The 23,224-nt window shown below is 58.4% G+C and overlaps 1 protein-coding gene across 1 annotated transcript in view; it reads right to left on the bottom strand.

Annotated features, from left to right (window-relative positions):
- Positions 1-3,394: 3,394 nt before the first annotated feature.
- Positions 3,395-23,224, bottom strand: part of NCS1 (neuronal calcium sensor 1) — a 40,625-nt gene continuing 20,795 nt past the window's right edge. The window contains exons 3-8 of the mRNA XM_070430444.1: positions 16,992-17,130; positions 15,468-15,546; positions 13,887-13,975; positions 13,489-13,566; positions 11,368-11,484; positions 3,395-7,359 (exon numbers count right to left, since the gene is read on the bottom strand). Of these exons, the coding sequence (XP_070286545.1) occupies positions 11,386-11,484; positions 13,489-13,566; positions 13,887-13,975; positions 15,468-15,546; positions 16,992-17,130 (484 nt within the window). The 3' untranslated portion in view covers positions 3,395-7,359; positions 11,368-11,385. The remainder of the gene's footprint in view (positions 7,360-11,367; positions 11,485-13,488; positions 13,567-13,886; positions 13,976-15,467; positions 15,547-16,991; positions 17,131-23,224) is intronic.

Genomic DNA, 23,224 nt, shown 5'->3' on the forward strand with positions numbered 1-23,224 from the left:
TGGGGCCTCCCACCTTATCCAGGGCCAACACCCCCCTACTCCCCCCCACCCCCAGACCTTTAGTCATTCAGCAAAATAATGCCCTCCCTCAGGAGTCCTTCCCACTGGGCCCCTCAGCCCCTGAGCCCTGGAGGAGGGCAGAGGGGAAGGAGAGGAGATGGGAAGGTGTGAGTGAGAAGAGGTGATGCGGGGAGCACGCCGCTGCACACGTTTTTACTATATCGCTTCGGCAACCATGGAGACTTGAGAGGAAACATTGGTAGGTGGCACCTGATCGTTTAAAATGACCCAGTGGACCCCTCGGTGTATTAGGTAGAATATAAATTTGGCTGTTTTTGCACAGAGACCCAGGCCGGCTCAATCAAGTTAGAGGTGTGTTTCTCTCCCTCCTAACGGTACCGGTGTAAATGGTCCAGGGCCGGTGGCCGCTCCAGGCGTCGGGACTCAGGCAACAGGAGGGCTTGTTTCGTGGTCCTTGGTCCCGTCAGCGGGAAGGTGTGGCAGGAAGGGAAGTTGTGCTCATTGCTCTCATCCCATTGGTCAGAACTGAGTCACGTGACCGCTCTCGGCTACAAGGGAGGCTGGGAAATGTAGTCCTTTATAACATGCAGCCCTGTGAGCAGCTATAAATGGATCAAGAGATGTAGTTAGGTAGAAGGCTGTACCGTACCTCTGCGAGCTCACTTTTCCTAAATTCGGGCGGCCTTCCAAGCCCCTTTCATGCCACCCTGAGGCTCCTCCAGACCTGGAACCCTGGAGGTTATAAACCAGTGATGGCGAACCTAAGACACGCGTGTCAGGGTTGATGCGTGAACTCATTTTTTTGGTTGATTTTTCTTTGTTAAATGGCATTTAAATATATAAAATAAATATCAAAAATATAAGTCTTTGTTTTACTATGGATGCAAATATCAAAAAATTTCTATATGTGACACAGCACCAGAGTTAAGTTAGGGTTTTTCAAATGCTGACACGCCGAGCTCAAAAGGTTCGCCATCACTGATATAAAGTTTCTGTTCCTGGATGTGACCTGGGCCCTGTCATGGGGGCAGGGCAGGCTGCAGGGGGCCACGCCAGGGAGACAGCAAGCAGGGCAGAGGTCCACATGGCGCTCCCCACTCTCTCTTTTCTTTGTGCGGAGGTGCCCCAAGCCGGCCTCTGGGGAGTAACATTTAGGGAGACACTTTCTAGCATGCAGATGTGACTTTGGTGTTTGGGGGACGGAGTGAAAGGCCCACAGTGGGGAGAAACGAAGCCATCTGGGGGGCTCACCTGGGCTGTCCAACCCAGGGAACAGAGGCCAGTCCAAGCCATCCCAGCAAAGGGGTGGCTGAGTATGAGTTGGGGTCTGGGCCTTCACTGGGCCTCACCCCGCAGTAAGCCACCCCGGGCGGGCTGGGCAGAGGCAGGTGAGTGCAGACTGACCCAGAGCAAGAGGTTATGATGTCCTGTGCCCACAGGGGCTCTGGACCTTGTCCCCTAGACGCCTCCCCAGGCTGCCTGGAAAAGACTGAGTCACCTTCAGCGACAGCAAACGCCCACGGTGGGCCAGCCTGATGCTGGGCCATTGCTCCAGCTACCCCCACATGGGCTCCTCAAGCCAGGTCTGGGTCTTCCCAGAGAGAAGTGTCCCGAAAACTCATTTCATTTCAATACATTGGTAGAATGGAGTTGTGTGTGTGCGTGTAAATGACCTCCAATCTCCACTCGGGGACAGTCCCTCAGAATTTGAAATGCCCTGATCAGGAACCCCTCTCCAGAAGGGGCCACGTTAGCACTGTAAATATAGACTGTTATTAAAAGCCGCACTAGAGTCTGTTCATTAGCGAAAGGATGTTAGAGGTCCTGCTCCCCCTCCCCCCACTCCTTGGACGGACAGGTCCAGGTGATGACCGTGTTGGTCCCTGTTTGCTAGTAAACGTTTGAGCATTTGGCAGAATAAGACCTGCTTCTGTTGTAATATTCTCTCTGGTGGCAAGGTTGTTGAGAGGGGCCTTGGAGCCATTGCCTGCCTCTAATTGGGGGTGCCACGTTTTTATGAGAAAACACTGTCAGTTAGAACACATGCCCAATGTCAGCTGGTGGAGCCTGGCTGGGAACCAGGTCTGAGTCTGAACCTGCACCCCTAACCACTGCACTCCCTCACTGCCTTTGCCTCCCACACTGCCTCTGCCTCCCACACTGCGCTCCATACTGCCTCTGATTCGTTCCCGTGTGTCTCAACCCTGCCAGAGTGAAGCAGGAAGCGGGGCGCCTGGCGTGGCCATGGAGGCCGTGTTTGCACCCCCTTTTCCGTGGCTGCTTCAGCACCTACTGGAAGTTTTGCTGGGCCTGCCAGCTCTGTCTTAGGTGGTGTCGGTCTGACAATCCCTTTCACAAACCAACTCTGAAATGCAACCTATTTTTCCAGGGGAGGGGGTGGCTCACTCTAACTGGCTGCTTGACCCATCAGCCTCGATGTCACGTCTCTCAAGAGCGATGATGTATTTCTCACCGGCAGGTATGCACCTGCGGCCACACTGCCTGCTGTTGTTCTCTGGATTGAGGTGTCCTCAGCGGGAAGGCGGGGACCTGCCTCCTCTGACCCCCTCTGCAGGCACCCAGCGCCTGCAGGCCCCACGCAAACACGTGGTTACTTGCCAGGAGGGGAAAGAGGAAACCCCACCAAGACCCCAGGGCCAGGCTGAGGGGGACCCTGCCAGAGGTGGCCACGTGGCTGCCAATCTCGGGGTGCCTTTCTGAGAGTCCCCACAGGAGCTGCTCATCTACCCACACCCTCCCGATCACCTCTCCACGAGTGAGCGACAGATCTCTGGGTCCTCAGCGCCCACACATCACGGAGCCGGGAGAGGGTAGGGGGGAGGGGAGCAGATCCAGGGGAATGAAGGATTAGCCGGACCCGGGCGCATGGAGGCAGGACTCCCCTTTAGGACCCAGCCGGATGTCCCGTAGTGCAAACAGCCCCCCAGTTCTCAAAGTGTGGCCCCCGAGACCGGCAGCACCAGCAACGGGCGGTGAGGCCGGCAATCTGGATTAACAAGCCTCGGGGTGATGCGGACACCCACAATCTGAGAGCACTGGTCTAGGCCAGTTGCTTTCACACATTTTCAAACCTTTAGAAACCCCTTTAGAGACTCCGAACAGATGCACAGGCCGGAACGGAGGTGCTAGGAGCGACGCGTGGGCTGGAGGCTTGCCCTGCTCCGCTCCGGCCTCCGAGAAACACTCCTCGACGTGCCCGGCTGGCCATTCTGCCCAAGGCTCCCCCCGGGCACAGCACTTCTCGGGGGGGAAAGACCCCCAAGCAAGAGAAAGGGTGTCACAGGAGGAAGAAGAGACCTAAAGTGAAACGAAAAAGAACAGAAACAGACAAAGCAACAGGTCCACACAGGGAGGCGAGCACATCAGGAAGCGTGTTTAATTGGCGTGACATGGACGACATACAGAGAAGCACGACGAGGCCGGCCTGCCCGCTCCCGAGACACAGCCGGCGATCAGACAGGACTGCACCCCAGAAAGAGGCCGAGGCCTGGGGGACGAACAGAAATAAAACGCCGCAGCAGGGAGCACTGCCCTGTTGTGTTTTGGGTAAGAGTTCCCCAAATTCCTTTCCTAAGCTGCAGGCTCCCATGGGGGTGCCAAGCCCGTCCGAGCCCTGCACTGGCCGCTCAGCTCCCACCACGCCCCTGAGGTGGGCCGAGCAGACATCCTCACCTCCACCTGAGGGACAGGAAACGGAGTCCCACTGAACCGAAATCACTTGCTCAGCGTCTGGGGCAGGTCCCTCTCCAGCAAAGACCTGGGTAGTGACCATGGACAGCCCGGCCGGGCGGGGAGGGGCGGGGGGGCTGCAGTCTGCATCTGTCCCAGTCCTCAGGAGTGGACAGAGCCTGGGCCTAGATGCCAAGACAGAGATGGGACCAGCTGTTTATTCAACAAAAGCCTTTTATTCATTCAAAAATCGACCATTGGGTTTATTCTGCAGATATTTTAAAAAGGGGGGGGCCTTCTCATCACAGTGCCCTTACGCTAACTAACTCATCCCTGGGGGACACCTAGAGAGGGGCATCCGGGAAACACACCGTCAATAATGTGGGGCTGGAGGCCAGGGCTGAGGGGAGGCCACAGCCCCTGACTCGCCTCCCCACCACCCGCTGCCTCCCACCCTCGGGCATCATCTGTTTAGCCAGTTGGGGGCCCCCAAATGCCTTTGCAGCTCACCACCACCAGGGGGCGCTCCCACACTCCCTTCTTGGATCCCTTAGATGTGGAAGCTGGGGTGGCAGGCATGAGGCTTTCTCCAGGGAGAGGCTGCCTCTGCCCAGGAAACTGGGGCCCCCCAATCTCCCCCCACACACACACCCACACCCCCAGAGAGAAGAGACAAAGTCCCAGAAAGCTCAGGCGTGTCTGTTGTCTATGGAGCTGGCTGTCAAACAGGGGAGAGAGGGACACGTTCGCCTGACCTTCCCTGAACGCTGCCTGGTTAAACACGGGGACCCTTGGCTTTCTCCCAAGTACCATCCACACGAAGGGGGCGCAGAGGCTTCGAGGAAGAGGCTGGGCCCTGCTCCTGGGTCCCGGGTGCGAGGCTGGGCAGAGGGACCAAGAGCCGGGCTCCCGGCTGGTCTGGAGTCCCCAGGGAGCAGCATCGCACGGCGTCACAGGGCTGGGCCTCGGGTGGAAAAGGGAGAGAGGCCCACAGGCTGCTCTGGGTTCCCAGGGGCCACAGCCAGGGGCCTGGTGAGAGAAGGGGACAGAACTGTCCCTGCCTGGCAACCTCAGCACAGATGCTTGTGTCTAGGTCGCTGCCGGGAGGAAAGGGGTCCCCTGGCGGTCGGAGCTGTCTCGGGGCACGTCCCCAAGGTGCGCCCTGAAGCCTGGGCCCATGGTACCACTTGCTCCGGCCAAAAGGCATATCCGTGGCTCCAAACCAAAGGCCCAATCACCTCCCTGGACGGTGGAGGAAAGTCCCGCACGCAGATGCTCTACCGATGCCTGGGAATCAGCCTCAGCCCCGGGGAGGAGGTGGGGGGGTTGGGGGGCGGTCCACGCGCTTGATCCCAGAGAATGTTCAGCCACAGTCCCTTTCCCGCGATGCCTCCGGGGCAGGCTGTGCAACAGCATCCTTCCCACTGGACCAGAGAAGCGGCCGAGGCTCAGGCAGAGGCCAGAAAGCAATCTGACCTGGGAGGGGCCCACTCTCTCTTCCCCTCCAGCCCCAAGGGGCCAAGTTCGTCTCCCACCCTGGGGTCCCAGGTCAGAGCCAGGCAAGGGGACTGCGGGATTAGAGGTGGGACCTGGGCCTCCTGGGCCAGCGGCCGGAGCAGAAAGCTGACCACAGGGGCCTCAAAGAGCCTGGCCTTCAAAGTCACCTGTGAAAATGGAACTGCTGCTCCCATCCCCGCGGGACCTGGGGGCTGACAGTGGGGGCAGCGGGCAGCCGACGGGCCTGCGTGTGTGAGAAGGGCAGGTTCTGGGGTCGGCAGACATGCAGCCCAGGGCAGAGCCCCTCTCAAAGGGCGTCCTCTGGGGAGGGTCTGAGGCCTCATTAGCAGGAGAAGCCCGGCCTCCTGGGAAGTGCCACGTGGAGACGGAGGACCATTCAAAGTGGGGACGGGGCCCGGCTCTAGGGCTGGGCTGAGCGGGGGATCAGCAGCGGGAACTCGACTCAGGTCCTAAGCAATCCGGGGGCTGCTCCTCGCCCCACACCCTCCTCTGGGCGAGGACCAGTCTGGAGTCACCTGAGCCCACACCCCACACCAGGGCCGCCCCGTGTCTGCTGGGGCTGGCACTGAGCCACACGCCAGCGGGTCGGCCCGCGCAGGAAACTCCCACTTGGAATCACACCGTGTCAGCACGGACGGACCTTCCACATCACTCAGCCAGGCCTCGGAGCTCTGCTTGGGGGCAGCTGGGGCAAGACAGGGCCCACAGTCTCGGAGCCGGAGCCGGCCTCGGGCTCCTGGCCTCAGTCCAAGGTCGTCTGGCTTTCCTGGTGGCCGTTCTGGGGCCGCCCCTTCTAGGGGCAGATGGGGCTAAAACTCTTCCTGTGAGCGCAGGTGGGCACAGCCCCGAGAGCAGCCACCACCTGAACGGGGTGACCTGCACCCTTCTCTTCCCTCTGGTCCAGCGTCGGGCCAGGCGCCAGGCAGGCAGGAGAGCAGAGAGGGGAGCCTGCCCACCCGGAGGGAGGACGAGCCCCCACTTCTGCTGACCTGCGTGCCACGGCCCCTCCACGTCCTCAGTCTTTCCCTCTGTAGCCGCCCTGCCTGGCGCCGGTCCCAGGCAGGACAAGCCGTCCGCTCTCCTCGCTGCTACAGACACCAAAGCAAGAGCCGAGAAACCGAAAGATGCCCCCCGTTCATCCTCAGAAAGAGGCTAAGGACCGGGGAGAGGACACAGGACCGAGGAGTGTGGACGGGAACAGAGAAAGGGGTTCAAGGAGGAGGCATTCGGGCCGGAGGGAACAGAGCGGTAGCCAGTTAAGAAGCCCGCCTTCCCCCTCTCCAAACATCAAGCACAGCATCTGAAAAAACAAAGTTTTTGGCTTCTCGGCCGCTGCTGGCAGGTGGGCGAGGGCTGCACATGTAAACGGGGTGGGGGGGCGGGGGGGGGGGCGCATCTCCGGGAGCTTCGGACGCAGAGGCAGCAGCAACAGTTAACAACCAATAAATAACAGGGATAGTTATATACGGATATAAAAAAACCACCTCACTTTCCCCGCGAAAAGCACAATACGCCGTCAGAGTCACCACCGTCGTGATCAATCCTCCCGGCCACGCGGGCGGTGGGCTGCCCGAGGACGGGGCGACAAGTAACGGGCATCCGCAGCCCCGACACGGACACGCGGGCCCACCCGGGGCCAGGCCGGGGCCTCCGTGGCCTCCGTGGCCTCCCTGGTGGCCGACGGACAAGGCGGAGTTCTCCAAGGTCCCCAAGGCCTTCTCCCCATCTGTCAGTCCGATCTTCGAGAACAGAAGGTAGGTGTGTGTTTTTTTTTTCTTTTTCAATGTCTGTTTGAAATAAAAAACAAAAGCAGACGCGCGGGAGAGCAGGGGACAGAGCGCTGCCTGCGAAGCAGCTGCGTCCTGGGCTTCGCAGACGGCTGGAGCCTTTGCCGCGTCATGGTGTTTTCTGGACAAGCAGAGGTGGTGGGCGATTGGAGCCGGTGGCTTCAGGCGGTGGCAGCGGCGGGTGCAGCAGGCGGGGGAGGGGGAGTTGGCGGGAGGAGGGAGAGCCGGGCCTCGCTGTTCAGGGGCAGCCCCGTGGAGAATGGCAAGGTGGACACAGGAGGGCGGCGTCGGGGCCGGGGCTGAGGCGGCTCATGGCACGGGAGGAGGCAAGTTTCCCAGGCATCTGGAAGACACAAGGAGGGGAGGCGGGGTCAGAGCGGCTGCAGGGCGTGCAGAGCTGGCGGGAGAGTCAGCGAGAGGGTCCGAGTGAAGTCAGGAGGCCTAGCAACGTGCACACCCCCTGACCCACTCATGGGGGGGGGGGGGGTGCTTTGCATTTACTCTTCAGAAATAAATGTTTCCTACAATATCATCTGTAATAGCAAGATTACGAGGTTGGGAGGGAGGGAGGGAGGGAGCGAGCCCAGTGTCCACACTCAGGGCACTGGCTGGATAGGGAGGACGTAGCCATAGGATGAACCAGTTTGCAACCATTAAGAACAAGGTGTGGGATGGCTGAGAAGCACACGAGAAGGTGAGAATCAGTGATGGGGAAACGCAAATTGAAACCACAACGAGACACACCACGTCGCACCCACTAGGGTGACTTATCATAAAAAAAAAAAAAAAAAGAAAGAAAAAACAGAAAAGAAGCAGTGTTGGCAAGGGTGTGGAGAAATTGGAACCCTTGTCCATCGCTGCTGGGAATATAAAAGGTGCAGCTTCAGTGGAACAGTTTGGTGCTTCCTCCGAAAGTTAAACTTGGAGTTCCCGTAGGACCCAGCAATTCCGCTCCGAGGCATCTACCCAAAAAAACTGAACATAGAGACTCAAATAAGTCCATGCCCCCCAATGTTCACAGCAGCATCGTGCACAATGGCCAACAGGTGGAAACAACCCAGGTGTCCATCAGGGGATGATGGATAAACACGTGGTCCATCCACACGGGGGACCATCACTCAACCAGGGAAAGGAATGAAGAACTGACCAGAGGGTCCGCGTGAAGTCAGGAGGCCTAGCAACGTGGAAGAACCTTGAGAAAAGCCATGCTGAGTGACGGGAGCCAGACACAGCAGCCCACACGATGTGGGAGTCCATGTATATAAAATTTCCCCCACGGGCAGATCTGTACACAGCCGGCAGGTGAGTGATTGCCAAGGGCTTGGTGGCGGCGGGTGGGGAGAGAGTGCGCGACGGGAGGCATTATTTTGGAGTGATGCAAATATTTTAGAACTAGGTAGAGGTGGTGCTTGCACAACACTGTGACTGTACTTTATGCCACTGAATTGTTCACTTTAAAATGGTTAATTTTATGTCATGTGAATTTTACCTCAATCAATTAAAAAAAAAAAAAGGCAGCCTGGGGAACAGCCTGTTACTGTCTGCACCACCCACACACCCTTCCCATCACCTGCTCCATATCCGTGTTGCATCGCACATCCCTGCCCCCCACCTGGGACAGGTGTCAGTGTCTGACTCAAAGGGGCCCCTCTCCTGATCAGTGTGAGAGGATCTGAAACGCGGTCGGGGCCAGGCAGGAGCTGTGTGCGGGCGGCCTGGGCGAGTCAGAAGGCCCCGCGGGGCCCGGGTTTGGGTGGCCATTGGGGGCAAGGGCAACGGGAGACGGAGGACAGGAGCAGCCACCCCAAGGGAGGTCAGAGCGCCCCGAGAGAGGCCCGTGTCCCCCCAGCCTCCCGATGCCCCCTGCCGGCCCCCGGGGGCTCGGCTGACTTCCCAGCCATGCTCCTCCCCTTCTGCAGGGACCTGTGAGCCCTGATGCTGAGCAGCACTGTGTCTGCTGCTTAAAGCCACAGACGTGATGGAAGTCCCTGAATACATTTATCCAGAGAGCCACGATTACGTGCATATACATGTACCTAGGAAAGTCACTGGTCAGCGCTGAAGGCTGTTGGAAGTCCAACTTGGAAAACTCGTCAAGAGGGAGAATGAAGTATCTGCCCTGCCTTTCCTGTTCGAGCCTAGGACTTGGGGTAACCAAACAGCGACCACAGGGAAGCCTGCAGCTCACGGGAGGCAGGGACAGCAGCTGGGGTGACATCATTTTGCACCACTTGTGAATGAAGGAATGAATGAAGGAATGAATGAAGGAAGGAATGAAGGAATGAATGAAGGAATGAATGAAGGAAGGAATGAAGGAATGAATGAAGGAAGGAATGAAGGAAGGAATGAAGGAATGAAGGAACGAATGAAGGAATGAAGGAAGGAAGGAATGAAGGAATGAATGAAGGAAGGAATGAAGGAATGAAGGAAGGAAGGAATGAAGGAATGAATGAAGGAAGGAATGAAGGAATGAATGAAGGAAGGAATGAAGGAACGAATGAAGGAACGAATGAAGGAACGAATGAAGGAATGAATGAAGGAAGGAATGAATGGTGCTGACAGCGCCAGCCATCCCGTGCCGCCTCGTGGACACACACAACCCCACCGTGAGGTGTTCTCCCCGAAGTGGGTCGCACTGATGCGCAGCGAGCCTGCAGGTCTGACCGCCCCTTTCCAGGGAGAACAGGGAGTAGAAGGTGGTGTTCACACCACCACGGGGCGCAACCCGCAACCCCCACACCGTGGAACCTCTACAGAAGGTGTTTCTGGACCAACAGCAAGAAGAAGAAGAAGAAAAGGAAGGGGAATATTTAATGATTAAAATACACTTAAGAGACCTCTCAACCGCTTGCAACACGTGGACCCTACTCAGATTCTGATTCCAATAAACACGGTGAAAAAAACTGGGAAGGCAACAAGAAACTGGACTACCCACTGAAGATCGGGCAATATTAGGAATTAATCTTGAATTTGGGGTATTGTGGGGATTTTTAAAGAGTCGTTCTTTGGAACACATTTTGAAATTATTTATGTATGAAACAATACGATGTCTTGAATGTGCTTCAAAATACCCAGTGTGGGTGTTTGGGGGGGGGGGGGGGGTAGGGATGGCGCAGGATCGGCTGTGAGTTGGTGACTCTGAAGCTGGCTGCTAGGGACACGGTGTTACACTATTCTCTCTACCACTGGGTGTGAATGCTTCCATAATAGAGAACTTCTTTAATCCACCCCCAAAATTCTCAACATCCCAAGGTCCCACACCACGGGACTGGTTAAATTATGGCCCCTGCTCTATGACGGAATACTATGCAGCGATGAAAAAGGATGGTCTCCAACAACATTTGCTGGTGCAGAACACTGAATACTACAGTGAATTCTATACCAGTAACTTGTCCAGGAATTAGGATACATCGGGAATCTGAGAAGGCAAATCAGTCACACAAATGATAGAATGCAAAACGGACGTGATTACTATCTGGGAGGCTCTGGAAGAGCCACAGGAAAGAGGAGGGCGGTGGGGACGAGCTAGCGGGAGCTGGATCCTGTCGCTCGGAAAAGCGTGTCGTGAAAATAAAGTTACACCTTCTTGGTCAAGGTATTGCTGGTGAGGATACGATACTTGTCTACACAAATCGTGTTAAGGACAGCCTGTGGACACAACAGGCTGTGAACGTCAAGCCAACGAGGGTGAAACATTTTAAACATCTCTTTTCTTAGCGCTGAGTCTCCAAAAGAAAAAAAATAAATGATTTCTATAAATTGTCCATTAGAAAAAAACGAAAACACGCGAACAGCATATGGTTCTGAACTCATTGTTGCCGCGGGAAATACATACGCAGATATTTTCACAGAAAGCTGTGCGGAAACAACAAAGAGTGTTAAATAAATTAATGACACCATCTGACTTTTTCTTGGGGGGACAGGACGGGCCTCCTAAACAGAGGATTCGCACATCTCCGTGAGTTATGTAAGAGTCCACCCACCATGCTGTACGCCTGCGACGAACAGCCAGCTCGCGCACACAGCCTGTGTCCACCAGACGACGTGTACGAGTGTTCATGGCTGGACAGGACCTCGGGGGTCATCCACTCCCTCCCCCGCCCACATGGGGGCTCACAGGGAAGGCAGAGCAGACGTAGGCGAGGACGAGAAGGAAGCCAGAGGACAGTCGTCCACTGCAGCAGAGGCCTCTGGCTGATCTGAAGGCCCTGCCTCGGAGGCCGCCCCCACCCACTGTGTCCGCACCGGGCAGACCCCACGTTGGACAGGCACTTCTCTGCCAACCCTCGGCGTCCTGTGGCTGGGATTCCTCCCTCCCCCCACTGCAGGCCCCAGGTCCCCCTTGACTCACCCCAGCTCTGGGCGTGGACTATACCAGCCCGTCGTAGAGGGACAGCGCCTGCACGATGGAGGGGTCGGCCTTGGACCCCTCCTGGAACTCCTGCAGCGTCAGCTTCCCGTCGGCGTTCTGCAAGCAGAGAGGCAGCAGCTTAGCTTAGCAGGAGGAACAGCCAGCCTCCGAGGACAGGCCGGGCCTGGCCCCTGGCCCAGGGCTGGTCCCAAGAGAGCTCCCCCAGCACGTCAGGAGGAGGCAGCGCAGCGCGCCAGGTGAGAGGAGTCAGCAGTCAGACCGACGCTTCCTGGCTGGCCGACCCGAGCCTGGCTCTCTGGCCCGCTTCCTCATCGGGGACGCGAAGACTTGCTGGCCTCCGCTGGGCATTGAGCTGGAGCTGGAGGCGCCCTGAACTCCGTAGTCACCGTTATCGCTGCTATAAATTCCCTACACGGTGGCTAACCCCAAAGGGCTGAGCGCCTGGTGCATTTCTCTGGTCACTCCTGGAGGGGCACTGGCGGTCCCTGGAGCGTCTGTCCTGGACCCCGGGGGCCCTGGGAGGAGGCTGGTGCAGCTCATGCACAGGGACTTAGGGGGTGTCTGGGGAGGGGTGGTCTTGGCCAGTATCCCTTCCAGGAGACCTGTGAGCAGAGACCTCCGGGGGTAAAGCATGGCCGGGGGTCCCCCAGCCCAGCAGGCCATCCTCCCAGCTCGCCTGCTGTGTACCCACATGTGCTAAGTGCACGGGCTGATCTCATGGGATCCCCACGCTCGCCCCAAGAAGAGGCGTTGCTCTTACCCCCATTTTACTGTGAGGAAACTGAGGCTCGGTCACCTACCCGGCGCCCTGATATCAGACCCCATTTAAAGCAACGTTGTTGTGTCTGCCGAAACCGGTTTGGCTCACTGGATAGAGCGTCGGCCTGTGGACTGAAGGGTCCCAGAGTCCCCTGGCTGGTAGCCGGGGAAGCCAGAATGAACACCCGTCTGACTCCAGGGCGGGCTTGGCTTCCCCGAATAAGGGAAGTACGACCTGGAGATTTAAGGGCCTCAGCACTGACTTCCACTGGCCCACCTGTGAGGAAGCAGGCGCTCCCTGCTCCCCACTCTGCACACGTTTTCATTATTATCAAGAGAGCAGCGGAGTCCCAGCCCGCATGTCCTGACCCCGCTCTGCTGTGGGCTAACCTCTCCCCTTTAAAAAAAAAATGTTTTTATTTCTTTTAGAGAGGAAGGGAGAGGACTGAAGGGTCCCAGGTTCGATTCCGGTCAAGGGCATGTACCTGGGTTGCGGGCACATCCCCAGTAGGAGATGTGCGGGAGGCAGCTGATCGATGTTTCTCTCTCATTGATGTTTCTAACTCTTTATCTCTCTCTCCCTTCCTCTCTGTAGAAAATCAATAAAATATATTTTTAAAAAATAAAAATAAAAATAAAGCAACGTTGTTGCAGGTCAAAGGAAGTTTGACATAAAGGGTTTCTTAACCTGAGGCCCGTGGATAGAATCCAGCAGGTCTGTGAGCTCGGATGGGAAAGATGAGGTTGCTCTTTTCACCATCCTCTCCCTGAAATTCAGCTTTTCCTCCCAGGACAAACCTGGGTGAGGGTCCCCATCCGAAGCAGCGGTACCTGTGACCTTGCCAACTGTGGAGGTCACGGGAAGGTCATAACACACCATGGCTGCTACAGGCAGCATATACATGTATCATTGCTTCAAAAATGAGGGGTGGCTAGGCCCAACGCGATAGCTCATTACTAATGTGTTCATAAAGAGGCCCCTAGAACACTACATCCCAGGTTCTTCTTAAAACATGTGACAGCTGTATTCCAGAACAATCCGCTTCCTGGGTGATCCTATGCATTTATCTGATGACCACAGGCTTCTCCAGATGCCAAAAGGTCGGCGGCACAAATAACGGCTGAGCATCGTGGTTTATGGAAGAAAAACTCTTCGGCAAACTTACTTAAAACAGAGGCTTGACGGGGATGGCTGCCCACCAGACCACTGGACACCTCCCCAGGCCGTGCCGCTGGCCTGAGCCAGGCCCACGGGTGGTCAGTGGCACCTGTGGGGACCCAGGGCCTGGCCCCCAGCTGTCCACCCCCTCCCCAGTCAGCCCCGCTTCCCCACGGCCTCACCTTGTCCATCATGGCGAAGATCCGGTCCACCCTCTTCTCGGGGGTGTTCTCCTCCTCGGGGAGCTCCACGGTGTTCCCCTGCCCGGGACAGACAAGGTGGGGGCTGGGCTCCTGCGCTCTAGGCTTTGGTGTTGGGCCGAACATTTGCCCCGAAGACCTGGGCTGCTTCCCAGTGAGGACTGGGAAGCCCAGCGCCCCCTCCCTCTCTGCCATTCTGCTGGAACACCCCAGCCCCCACCTTTCTCCCAGGAGGGAGAGGTACGGAGTGGCCCCAGGCAGTGACTGACCCTCACCCAGCCAGGAGAGCGCCTCCCCCCCCCCGTGGTTCCTGTGGGCCAAGCCGAGCCACTCAACTGGCTGCCCCCCAATCTCCTACCCGCGGGACCCAGCGCTCTCACCACCATCTGGTAAATGGCGTCCACTATGTCCAGCATCTCGGTCCTGGTGATGTAGCCGTCGTTATCCAGGTCGTAGAGCTTGAAGGCCCCTGCAACCAACCAGCCAGGCGGGGTCACCAGGGCCCGGAGCAGGGGCAGCTCTGCTCCCGCCTTCCGCCCTCTGCACCTCTGCACGCGATGGGGGCCCACAGCCATGCCTCACCCAGTCAGCGAATACTTCCATCAGGACCAACAGGCAGACACACACACACGCACACGCACACGCACCATTGCAACTAGGACTGGGAAGAAAGAAACGGAGTGAAAAGGATGGGGCCTCGGCCAGTGCGAGGCCTCCAGGGCTGAAGCTGGGAGGGAGGACTGGCCGGGAGGAGTCCTGAGGGCCCCCACTTTCCCCCGCGCCCCCCCGCCCCCCCAGCCTCTCCCATTCCAGTCCCTGTGGCCAACTCAGAAAATAAAACAATACGCCCAGGGGACAAGGAGCTTTTGCATGAATAAAATCCTCTTTTCTTATTTCTGTGGTTGTTAATCCTCACCTGAGGATATTTTTTCCATTGACTTTTAGAGAGAGTGGGAGAGAGGGAGGGAGGGAGAGATGGGGGGAAGAGAGAGAGAGAGGAAGACATGGATGTGAGAGATGCTCCCCTCGGCTTAGAACCTGCAACCCAGGTGCGTGCCCTTGACCAGGAATGGAACCCGCAACCCTTTGGTGAGCACTCTGACCACTGAACTACCGGCCAGGGCAATCCCCTTTTATCCTTAAAAAAAGAAAACAGAGAAAGAAACTGCAGGGTTTTCTCGTTGCTGAGACAACGCAATGCGAACGTCTTAGGGAGCAGTGAGCTCCAGCCGGCTGTTTCCATCTTCTCATCAGCTTCCCTTCCGTCACCCCGCGCCAGCGTGGGCCCGCACCTCTGCCCTCTGCATCCTCTGGTCGTGTTCCCCGCCCCCCCTACCCGCTCCTCAGCATCCCCTGCCTGGAGCCCTCCTCCAGCTTCCTACCAGCCGGCTCCCTCCCCGCCCAGCTCGGCTCTGACTCACCACAGGGTCAGTTCCCCTCCTGCCAGCTCTCACCTCCCGCTTCCTGTCTCGGTTTTATGGGATTTTTAAAAATCACGTCTCATGCTAGACTGAGCCGTGAGAGCAGGTGCCCATCTATCTGACCCTTCCCGACCCCTCCCAGGTTCCTGGCCTCTTGCCCGGCATGGACATGTGGCCCTGATTGGTCAATATCCGTTGGGTGAACGAGTAAATATGTGAATGAATGAGGTCAGTCATCAGAACGGCGGCCTCCTACGCGGTGGGTCCGGCACTTGAAGTGGGTCTTTAACTCCAGGCTGCAGTGGCCGCGTCCCATGTCTGCGCCCGCCTGAATGTCCCCTCAGCTCCTGCCCCATCTGTCCACCTGCCTAAGCCATGTTCCTCCCGCACGGCCACCTCCGGGAGCCCTCCTCGGACCTGAAGCGACAGAAGGTCTGGGCCACTCTCTCAGCTGGGACAGAGGGCCTGGCCCCGTCTCTGGCCTCCCCCGGCCGGGGCCCGCCCAGCAGCTGCCCAGTGGAGCCTGAGGGATGGACTTACACCGCAGCTTCTCGTCCAGGGTCCCCCTCGAGGTCACCGACAGCGCCTGGATGAACTCAGAGAACTCGATCCGTCCATCCTGGCAGGAGAGAGGGGCAGGTGGCCTCGGTCAGTTGGGCCACCTGGTCAGGCCAGACCTTGGGCAGGTGGTGGGGGCGGCAGCGGGCACCGGTGAGGGTGGCAGACAGACGCCACGGAGAGGGCGGGAGTGAAGGATGAGGGACAGAACCAGGAAGGGAGGAAGGAGAAGAGAGGCTGTCGGATTAGAAATGGGACAGGTCGGGCGGGAGGGGCAGGAGGAAGGGGTGAGGCCACAACACAGGCTCCACCTCTGGGCAAGAGCTGCCTGGAGGTTCCCTTCCCCGGGGCCTAGACCCACAGGCTCCGGGCTCTTAAAGAAGAAGGGGCTCCAGACTGTGCAATCCTACCTATTTGTTTTGCAAATGAGGAAACTGAGGCCCAGAGCTCTACCCAGGGCCAAGCAGTGTGACTGTCAGCTTGGAGTGGGGGGGCGGGGGGGGGGGGGGAGACAGGGTCTCACGGAACAGAAACAGCCGAGCGCCCAAGAGCGGGAGCGTGGGGACAAGTCACAGTAGACCCACCGTGAGCACCGGGAGCCAGAGGAGTGCTGGCGTGGGACAGAGTCCAGAGGACCGCGGTTGCCCACCACCAGGAGGGGACGCGCGACAACTCAGATAAGCCATGAAACCATGGTGCTCAGTGAAAGGCGCCAGGCCCGAAAGACTCCACACTGTCTGATTCTCAGACCTGTTTCCTCATCTGCAAATGGAGTATTTACATGACACGCCCGCCCTGCCTGCGTGGCTCAGTGGTTGAGCATCGACCTATGAACCAGAAGGTCACAGGTTCGATCCTGGCCAGGGCACATGCCCAGGTTGCAGGCTTGATCCCCAGGGTGGGACTTGCAGGAGGCAGCCGATCAATGATTCTCTCTCATCAGTGATGTTTCTATCCCTCTCTCCCTCTCCCTTCCTCTCTGAAATCAATAAAAATATATTCTAAAAACAAAACAAAACAAAAACAAAAAACAAAACAAAAACCTTTGGGGAAAAAAAAATGACACGCCCGTGGGTTGTAAGCTCTCACATGAAGGGCTGTGACATGTTCAGTGAACGTCTGTGCCAGCTATAACGCCTGTTACTGTCCCTGAAGGCATTTGCATGTGGTGCTGGTAAGGAAAAGATCGAGGTATACATGTGCGTGCATGCATGTACACACGTGTGTGCGCATGGTATAGGTATGCACACGCCCTATCTCTGTGTGCTGCCTGTGTGTGCATGTGCACAATGAATGCCTGCATCTGTGTGTATGCATGTGTGGGTGTGCATGTGCTCGTGTGTATCTGTATATGTGCGCTTTTGAGTGTGCACACGTGTTGTTCCTTCTCCCGGAGGGAGCACTGGGGGAGAGAGTGGGTGTGGAGCCGCCGTGGGAACCCCGGAGCTGAGCAGCTGCCGTGGGGGAGGGGGCTCCGCCGGCGCAGGCCCCGCCGTCCCCGCTCACCTTGTTTTCATCAAAGACATTGAAAACGAACGTGGCGAACTTGGTGGGGTCTCCGAACGGGAAGAACTGCTTGTAGATCTTCTGGAAGCCGGCCGAGTCCAGCTGCCCGCTGGGGCAGTCCTTGATGAAGCCCTTGTACCTGAGGGACAGCCCAGAGAGGGAGGGTCAGAGGCCCCAACATCGCCACCTGCCAGGAGCGCCTGCCCTCAAGGCTGGGGGTCCCTGTCCAGAGACCCACACACGGGGGTCCTGGGCACAGGCCCGACGTCACAGGCACGGGCTCTCCCACTCTGCCTTTCGCGAGCTGTGTGACCTGAGGCAGGTGGCTGTACCTCTCTGAGCCTCGTTTGTACAAGGGCTAAGAGCCGCATGAGAAGTCACCCAGACAGTGTACACGGAGCAGCTGGCCACTCAACCCTGCTCCCCGCAGGGGGGCTGAGACAAAACCCACCAACAACACCCCAAAGCCACACTCCTGCCCAAAGCAGTTCTGCCCCCTCTTCCCCACTTTCTCCACGGAGCCCCTCCTTCCCGGGTGCTGGCAGAGTTAGTGGGCAGAGCCGCCATATGGGCCGGCAGCTGGCTCCTCCCACATGCCTGCACCCCAATACACACACACCCTTCTCCCCGTCTGTTCCCAAGGACCGTGTAACGGACACGGAGCAGCAGTGTGAGCCTGGAGGGAACCTGGTTTGTTCCAAGTGGACTTGTCCACCGTGTATCCCAGTGCCCAGCACAGAACCCTCCAGACACGCGGCTGACGGCAGCGTGGCTTTGCAGCCCAAATCCCGGCTCTGCCATACGTTGCTGTGCAACCTCGGGCAAGTGCCCTCACTCTCTGAGCCTCAGTCTCCTCATCCATAAAGGGGACGGTTGTCACACCCATGTTGTCGGAATGGAGATGGTGCGTGTGGCACACTTGGCATAAAGAATCGTCACTAGCAGGATCTGCAGGATTACGCCCTGCGGTGCCCTACACAAAGGGTCCCGGGCACAAAGGGAAGCCAGAGAGAGGGATCGCCACGACCAGCTGCAGCTCTTACCTCCCCGGGCAATGCTGTGCGGGGACCTTTGCAAACCTCCGTCTCCTGGAATAATGCCCTACGGGCCCTGTGAGCGAGGTACTACGGTGAGGCCCATTGCATGGATGAGGAAACTGAGGCTCAGAAGGTAGATCTGAGTCCCCACAGCCCAGACTGGAGCCAAGGTGGGGACTGAGGTGAAGAGCCCAGATGCTCGGAGACTGGGTCGCTGAAGACCTTCCCGACTGGTGCGGGGGCTCCTCTCGCCTCTCACGAGCCAGGAGAGGATTTGGGGAGTGTTGTGCTTGAAGTCGCTGTTGGCGCCGTGACCGGGGTCCAGGGACAGAGGACGGTGTGCAGAAGCCAGGCTCCTACCCATTAGAGAGCACCTAGGGGCCTGGGATGGGCGCTGGTCACACAGGACCGGGACAGGCGAGGTCCTGAAGCGGGGCGCCTCGGGGACTGCAGCCTAAATGAAGGCGGTCAAAGGTCTTGCTAACACGGCAGCTGTGCTGTAGGGTGAGGGGTGAGGGGTGAGGGGTGAGAGAGAGGCTGGGAGAGAGCAGAGAAGATGGAGTTGTGGGGGTGGGACATGCCCTGATCTGCACACAGGGCCAGGACACAGAGCTGCGAGGAGCCTTTCGGGGACAAGACCTGATCCATGACCCCAGGCCTCCAGGCCACGATGGTCCCTGGGCAGGAGGAGGGGCGTGCCTGGCACCAGGACTTGGTGATCCAAGAGGGGGCACACTCCACTGTCACCACGCGGCTCTGGGTGCCGGGATAGGGGCCGTACTTGCCCTGGGCTCCCAGAGCTCCTCATTTCTGCAACCATGTATGTTGCTGAGTGTTTCTAAAAGCATTTAAACCAATAAAGAGAAAACGACGCCTCCTGGATGGTCCCTGCGAGGCGGGGCAGGAGGGGGGGCGGGGGAAGGGAGGGCTCACAGGGCCCCCTATCTCTCTCGCCTCTGGGGAGGGGAAGCTGTTTTTCAGGGCCTCAGCTGCAGCCACAGGAGCGGAGCCATCAGCACTGTGAGCAGCTGTGGTGGGGCGACAGGGGCGTCCCTAGAGCATTAATGAGGGCTGGGGGGCTGGGGGGTTGGGGGGCGGGGGGCCCAGGAGGTGGCCCCAGTGGGGAGTCTTCAGGGGCCTCTGGTTATCCCTGCAGAGGCTGTCACTGTCTCTGAGGGCCCCAGGCCCCTGCCCATTAGGGGATGCCCCAGCCTCTCTTTGCCAACTGGCCCCATATTTCATACCCAGACACACTTTCTAGAACTTGCCATCCCATGTCCAGCCTCCAGACCTTTGTACCTGCAGGTCATTCTGCCTGCAAAGCACATCTTCCTCCTCTTAATCGGGTTAATCCACTCATCCACCAAGTCCAGGAAATCCTCCCTGGCTACCCAGAGGCCACATGGCTCCTCCACTCCCTTGTATGTGCCTAGCACAGCACAGACCACACCTCCAGACTGGGTCCCCCACCTGAATGGGAGCTCCCTGATACTGCGGTGCCCCAGTGCCTAGGATGGGGCCTGGCATTTAATGGGGCTTAGTAAGTGTCCAGTGAGATAAATAAATGGAAAGAAAGAAAGAACTGCCAGGGTCCATGGACAGAACCGAGAGCTCCCTGCAGCTGGTTAGAGAACTGCTGATGTGCTCCCCACCTCCATGGGCTGATGGGGAGCTGGGGCCCAGAGAGGGAGAGAGACTGGCCCAAGGTCACACAGCACGTTAGCAGCAGATCAGGGCTCAGACCCAGGGCTGCCTCCCAGGCTCCCACCTCCCCTGCCCCTCTGGGAACTGGGCTGCACCACCCCAGTGTCAACACACAGGCAAAGCACCCTTTACCCCAACATTGCATGACCCCCTGTTCATCATCAGAAGGCGGGGGGAGGGGGGACCCATGCCTCACTGTCCCAGACACCCCAGTGTCCCCGGGCCCCGAATCCACCCTGCAAGTCATCACAGCTCCGAGGCCAGCCCTGCATGGCGCTCACGGTCCAATCCTGAGGGGCAGCCCATCCCCCACTGGCTAGCTGAGTCGGGACACCCCACACAGGCACGCACCCCACTATGGGCACCCGAGGGAGCTGCTGCCTCATAATAAAGTTCATGCCCAGAAATTTCTTCCCCACCTGGGCCCAGGCCTCAGGTTCCAACAGGCCCGGGCCTCCTCCCTCTCCTCCACGCACTGCCCTCCCTCCCACAGACTTGGAGCCGCCAGGAAGCCTGCTGCTCTGCCCAGAGCCCAGAAGACCTGGTCCTGTCCCGTCCTGTCTCGCTGTCTCGCTGTCTCATTGCGAGAGGGACCCTGAGCCAACCCCTTCCCCGCAACGACCCCTGACCTCCCTTCCGGTGTAATAGGTGGTGTAGCCTAGGCCAGCGTCCCTCCACCCAGCACCGCTGGCGTTTGGGCCTGGATGGTGGGGCCTGTCCTGCGTGTTGTGGGTGTCAGCAGCATCCCTGGCCTCCACCTGCTAGATGCCAGGAGCACCCCTCCCCCAGGTCATGACAACCAAAAGAGGCCCTCGACATTGCCAAAGGTCCCCAGGCAGCAGAACCACGAACTAGCTGGTCTCTGGGGACCCCCACAGGCTTGGGGGTGTCGACCGCAAGTGACTGCCTTTGCCGTGGTCTGTGATTGCGAATAACAGCCACCATCAGGCACCTCTGAGAGCGGGGCTCAGGCCGACGTGCTTGCCAGGCACAATCCACCAAACTGTCCCCTAGCCCAGCAGGCGAGGACCACTGTGCCTATTGTACAGATGGGGAAACTGAGGCTGAGGACAGCTTAAGTCCCCTCGTGGCCCAGGGCCTTCACACGGCATTTCCTCCGCTCGGCCCACTCTTTCCCTCCTCCTCGCCGCTGACTCCTGAGAAGCCCAGGATGGAGAGGAAACAAGAGAGCCCCAGACCCGACAGCTGCATTCTCACGCTTCTTGGAAAGGGAAAGGGAAAGGAAATCTGCTTTTCACAACACGAAGCCGCTTACAAAGCAGCCCCAACGCTGGGCTTCCTTCCCGGGGCCTCCCACCGCCTTCTGTTCCCGCTGAGCCAGCCGGTGTCTCCCAGGGGACTCCAGGCACTTCGTGTCCCTCCGTCCCTGCTGCCCCCAGAGCCCAGCACTGGCGTGGCACATAGTAGGTGCTCAGCAAAGATTTCCTGAACAAACCACCCAACAAACAAATGATGGAGTAAACGAATGAATGAACAAATGAAAGACAGTGAATGCACGAGCAAACGAACACTCGCCATGACACTCGGGTCCGATTCCGGCTCAGCTCCTCGCTCTCTGGGGGCCCTGAGGAGGCCCCGGCGGCGCCACGGCCTCGGTTCCCCATCGGCCCGGCCTGCCAGGACTTTCTGGAACTCAGGCCCTGTCCCCACAGAACACTGTTCTCTGGGACCCGTCTTGCTCGGAGCCCGCCCCGCCCTCCATGCCAATCGCCCTGGTCCCGAGGTTCTGCCGTGCAGCTGTGCTCTCCGCAGCGGAGCGGTGGGGACTGAATAGATGGCCGGGTTCGTGAGAGCCGGACCCCAGCTGCCATCGACCACGCGCAGCGGGGACTGCAGCATCCCGCCTGGGACCGCTGTATTCTCTCTCCAAACAGCCCCTCCCCCTGGCTGGCCCCCCAGCGCTGCCTGGAGCCCTGACTCCAGAGGACCCCGGAGGAGGGTTCCAAACACACCCAGGGGGTGATGCCGCCTCTTTCTCCTCTCCCACCCCCGCACCCTGCCTGTGGCTTTGTGGGGTTTCCCACAGCAAGAGTCAGCAGGTCTGAGCCCTCATAGCCTGGAGGAGGAGCGAGCTGGACCCAGACTCCACACACACACACACAGCAGTGGGACCTGGGCACGTGTCTCCGCCCCTGTGAGCCTCAGTTTCTTCATCTGTGAAATGGGGCTTCCCCTAGACCTGGGGTGAGGATCATCTGGCCCGTGGGCTGTGTAAGGCCTGCGAAATCCTTTGGTCTGGCCCTGCCAAGGCATTAGGGTGAGTTAATGAAATGTTTGACCAAATAGAGCAGGCTGATTTTTAAGCTGATCATTTTGCATGGCCCGCGAACGACGTTGTAAACACCCGAACGTGCCTTGGCAGGAAAAAGGTCCCCACCCCGGCTGACCTTCCCGGCCGCATGGATTTCAGCATCAGCACAGTGCCCGGCCCCAGGGGGCGCCCGAGGCTGTGAACTGCGAGCACGGCCCAGGAGGACAGCTGGCCCTGCTGAGGCGGCTGCAGGATTCCTCCTGCTCCAGCCACTAGTTCTGTGGCAGTACTGCCAGGTTATTTGGCTACTATAAAGGTAACAACAGCATTATATAAACACTGGAAAACAGAGAATATAAGAGGAAAAAACTACTAAATGTCGGCATAGAACAAGACGATCCTGTCTCATGCCGGAGACACAGGCCCGGTGGTCAGTGCTGACCTCTCAGAGGAGGTGACATGGAGGTGGAGATGCCAAGATCTGGGGGCAAAGGGAACAGCAGAGGGAACAGCAGGTTGCAGCTCTGAGGTAGGAAGGAGCTCAGGTGGGTGAGGATCCATTGTGGCTGGTGCCTGGGGAGCAGGGGAGAGGGTGCAGGCATAGAACCGGGGAGCCCTGAGGGCCAGAGGAAGGCACGGGTTCAACTCTCTCCTAGCCCTGAAGGCACCACCATAATGAACCAAAGGACAGCGACTTGAGGTCCATGGAACTTTCTGGCAAAGAAAAGATCATCTCTCTTCTGTATAAACTCTTTAGAGAGAGTTCCCCTGCGGCAGGACTGGGTGTCACGAGGCCTGGGGTGCCGGTTTTACTGAGGGAGCCTCGACAACTGCTCCCGACAGGCCCCCCTCAAACACGCCAGGCCTGTCCCACCCCCGAGCCCCTGTCCTGGCTGCTCCCTGTGCCGGGAACACTCTCTCCCATGGCCGAGTCCTCGCCCGGATGTAGCTCACATGTCAGCTTCATGAACAAACGACAGTCACTCCACCTGCATGGGCCTCAGTTTCCCCACCTGCATAATGAGAAGGGGCCCTCGATCTCAGGACTGCTCCAAACATTTTAGATAAATGAGCTCACTTATTCCCCATAATATTCCATTAACGTCTGACTATTATTACCTTCACTTTTCAGATGGGGAAACCGAGGCACTGAGAGATCCCGTAACTTGTCCAAGGCCACTCAGCCAGGATGTGGGGGCTCAGGACCTGGACACTGCAGC

Source organism: Myotis yumanensis, unplaced genomic scaffold, assembly GCF_028538775.1.
Source record: "Myotis yumanensis isolate MYYU_CA2020_CCGP unplaced genomic scaffold, mMyoYum1.0.hap1 SCAF_12, whole genome shotgun sequence".
Lineage (NCBI taxonomy): Eukaryota > Metazoa > Chordata > Mammalia > Chiroptera > Vespertilionidae > Myotis > Myotis yumanensis.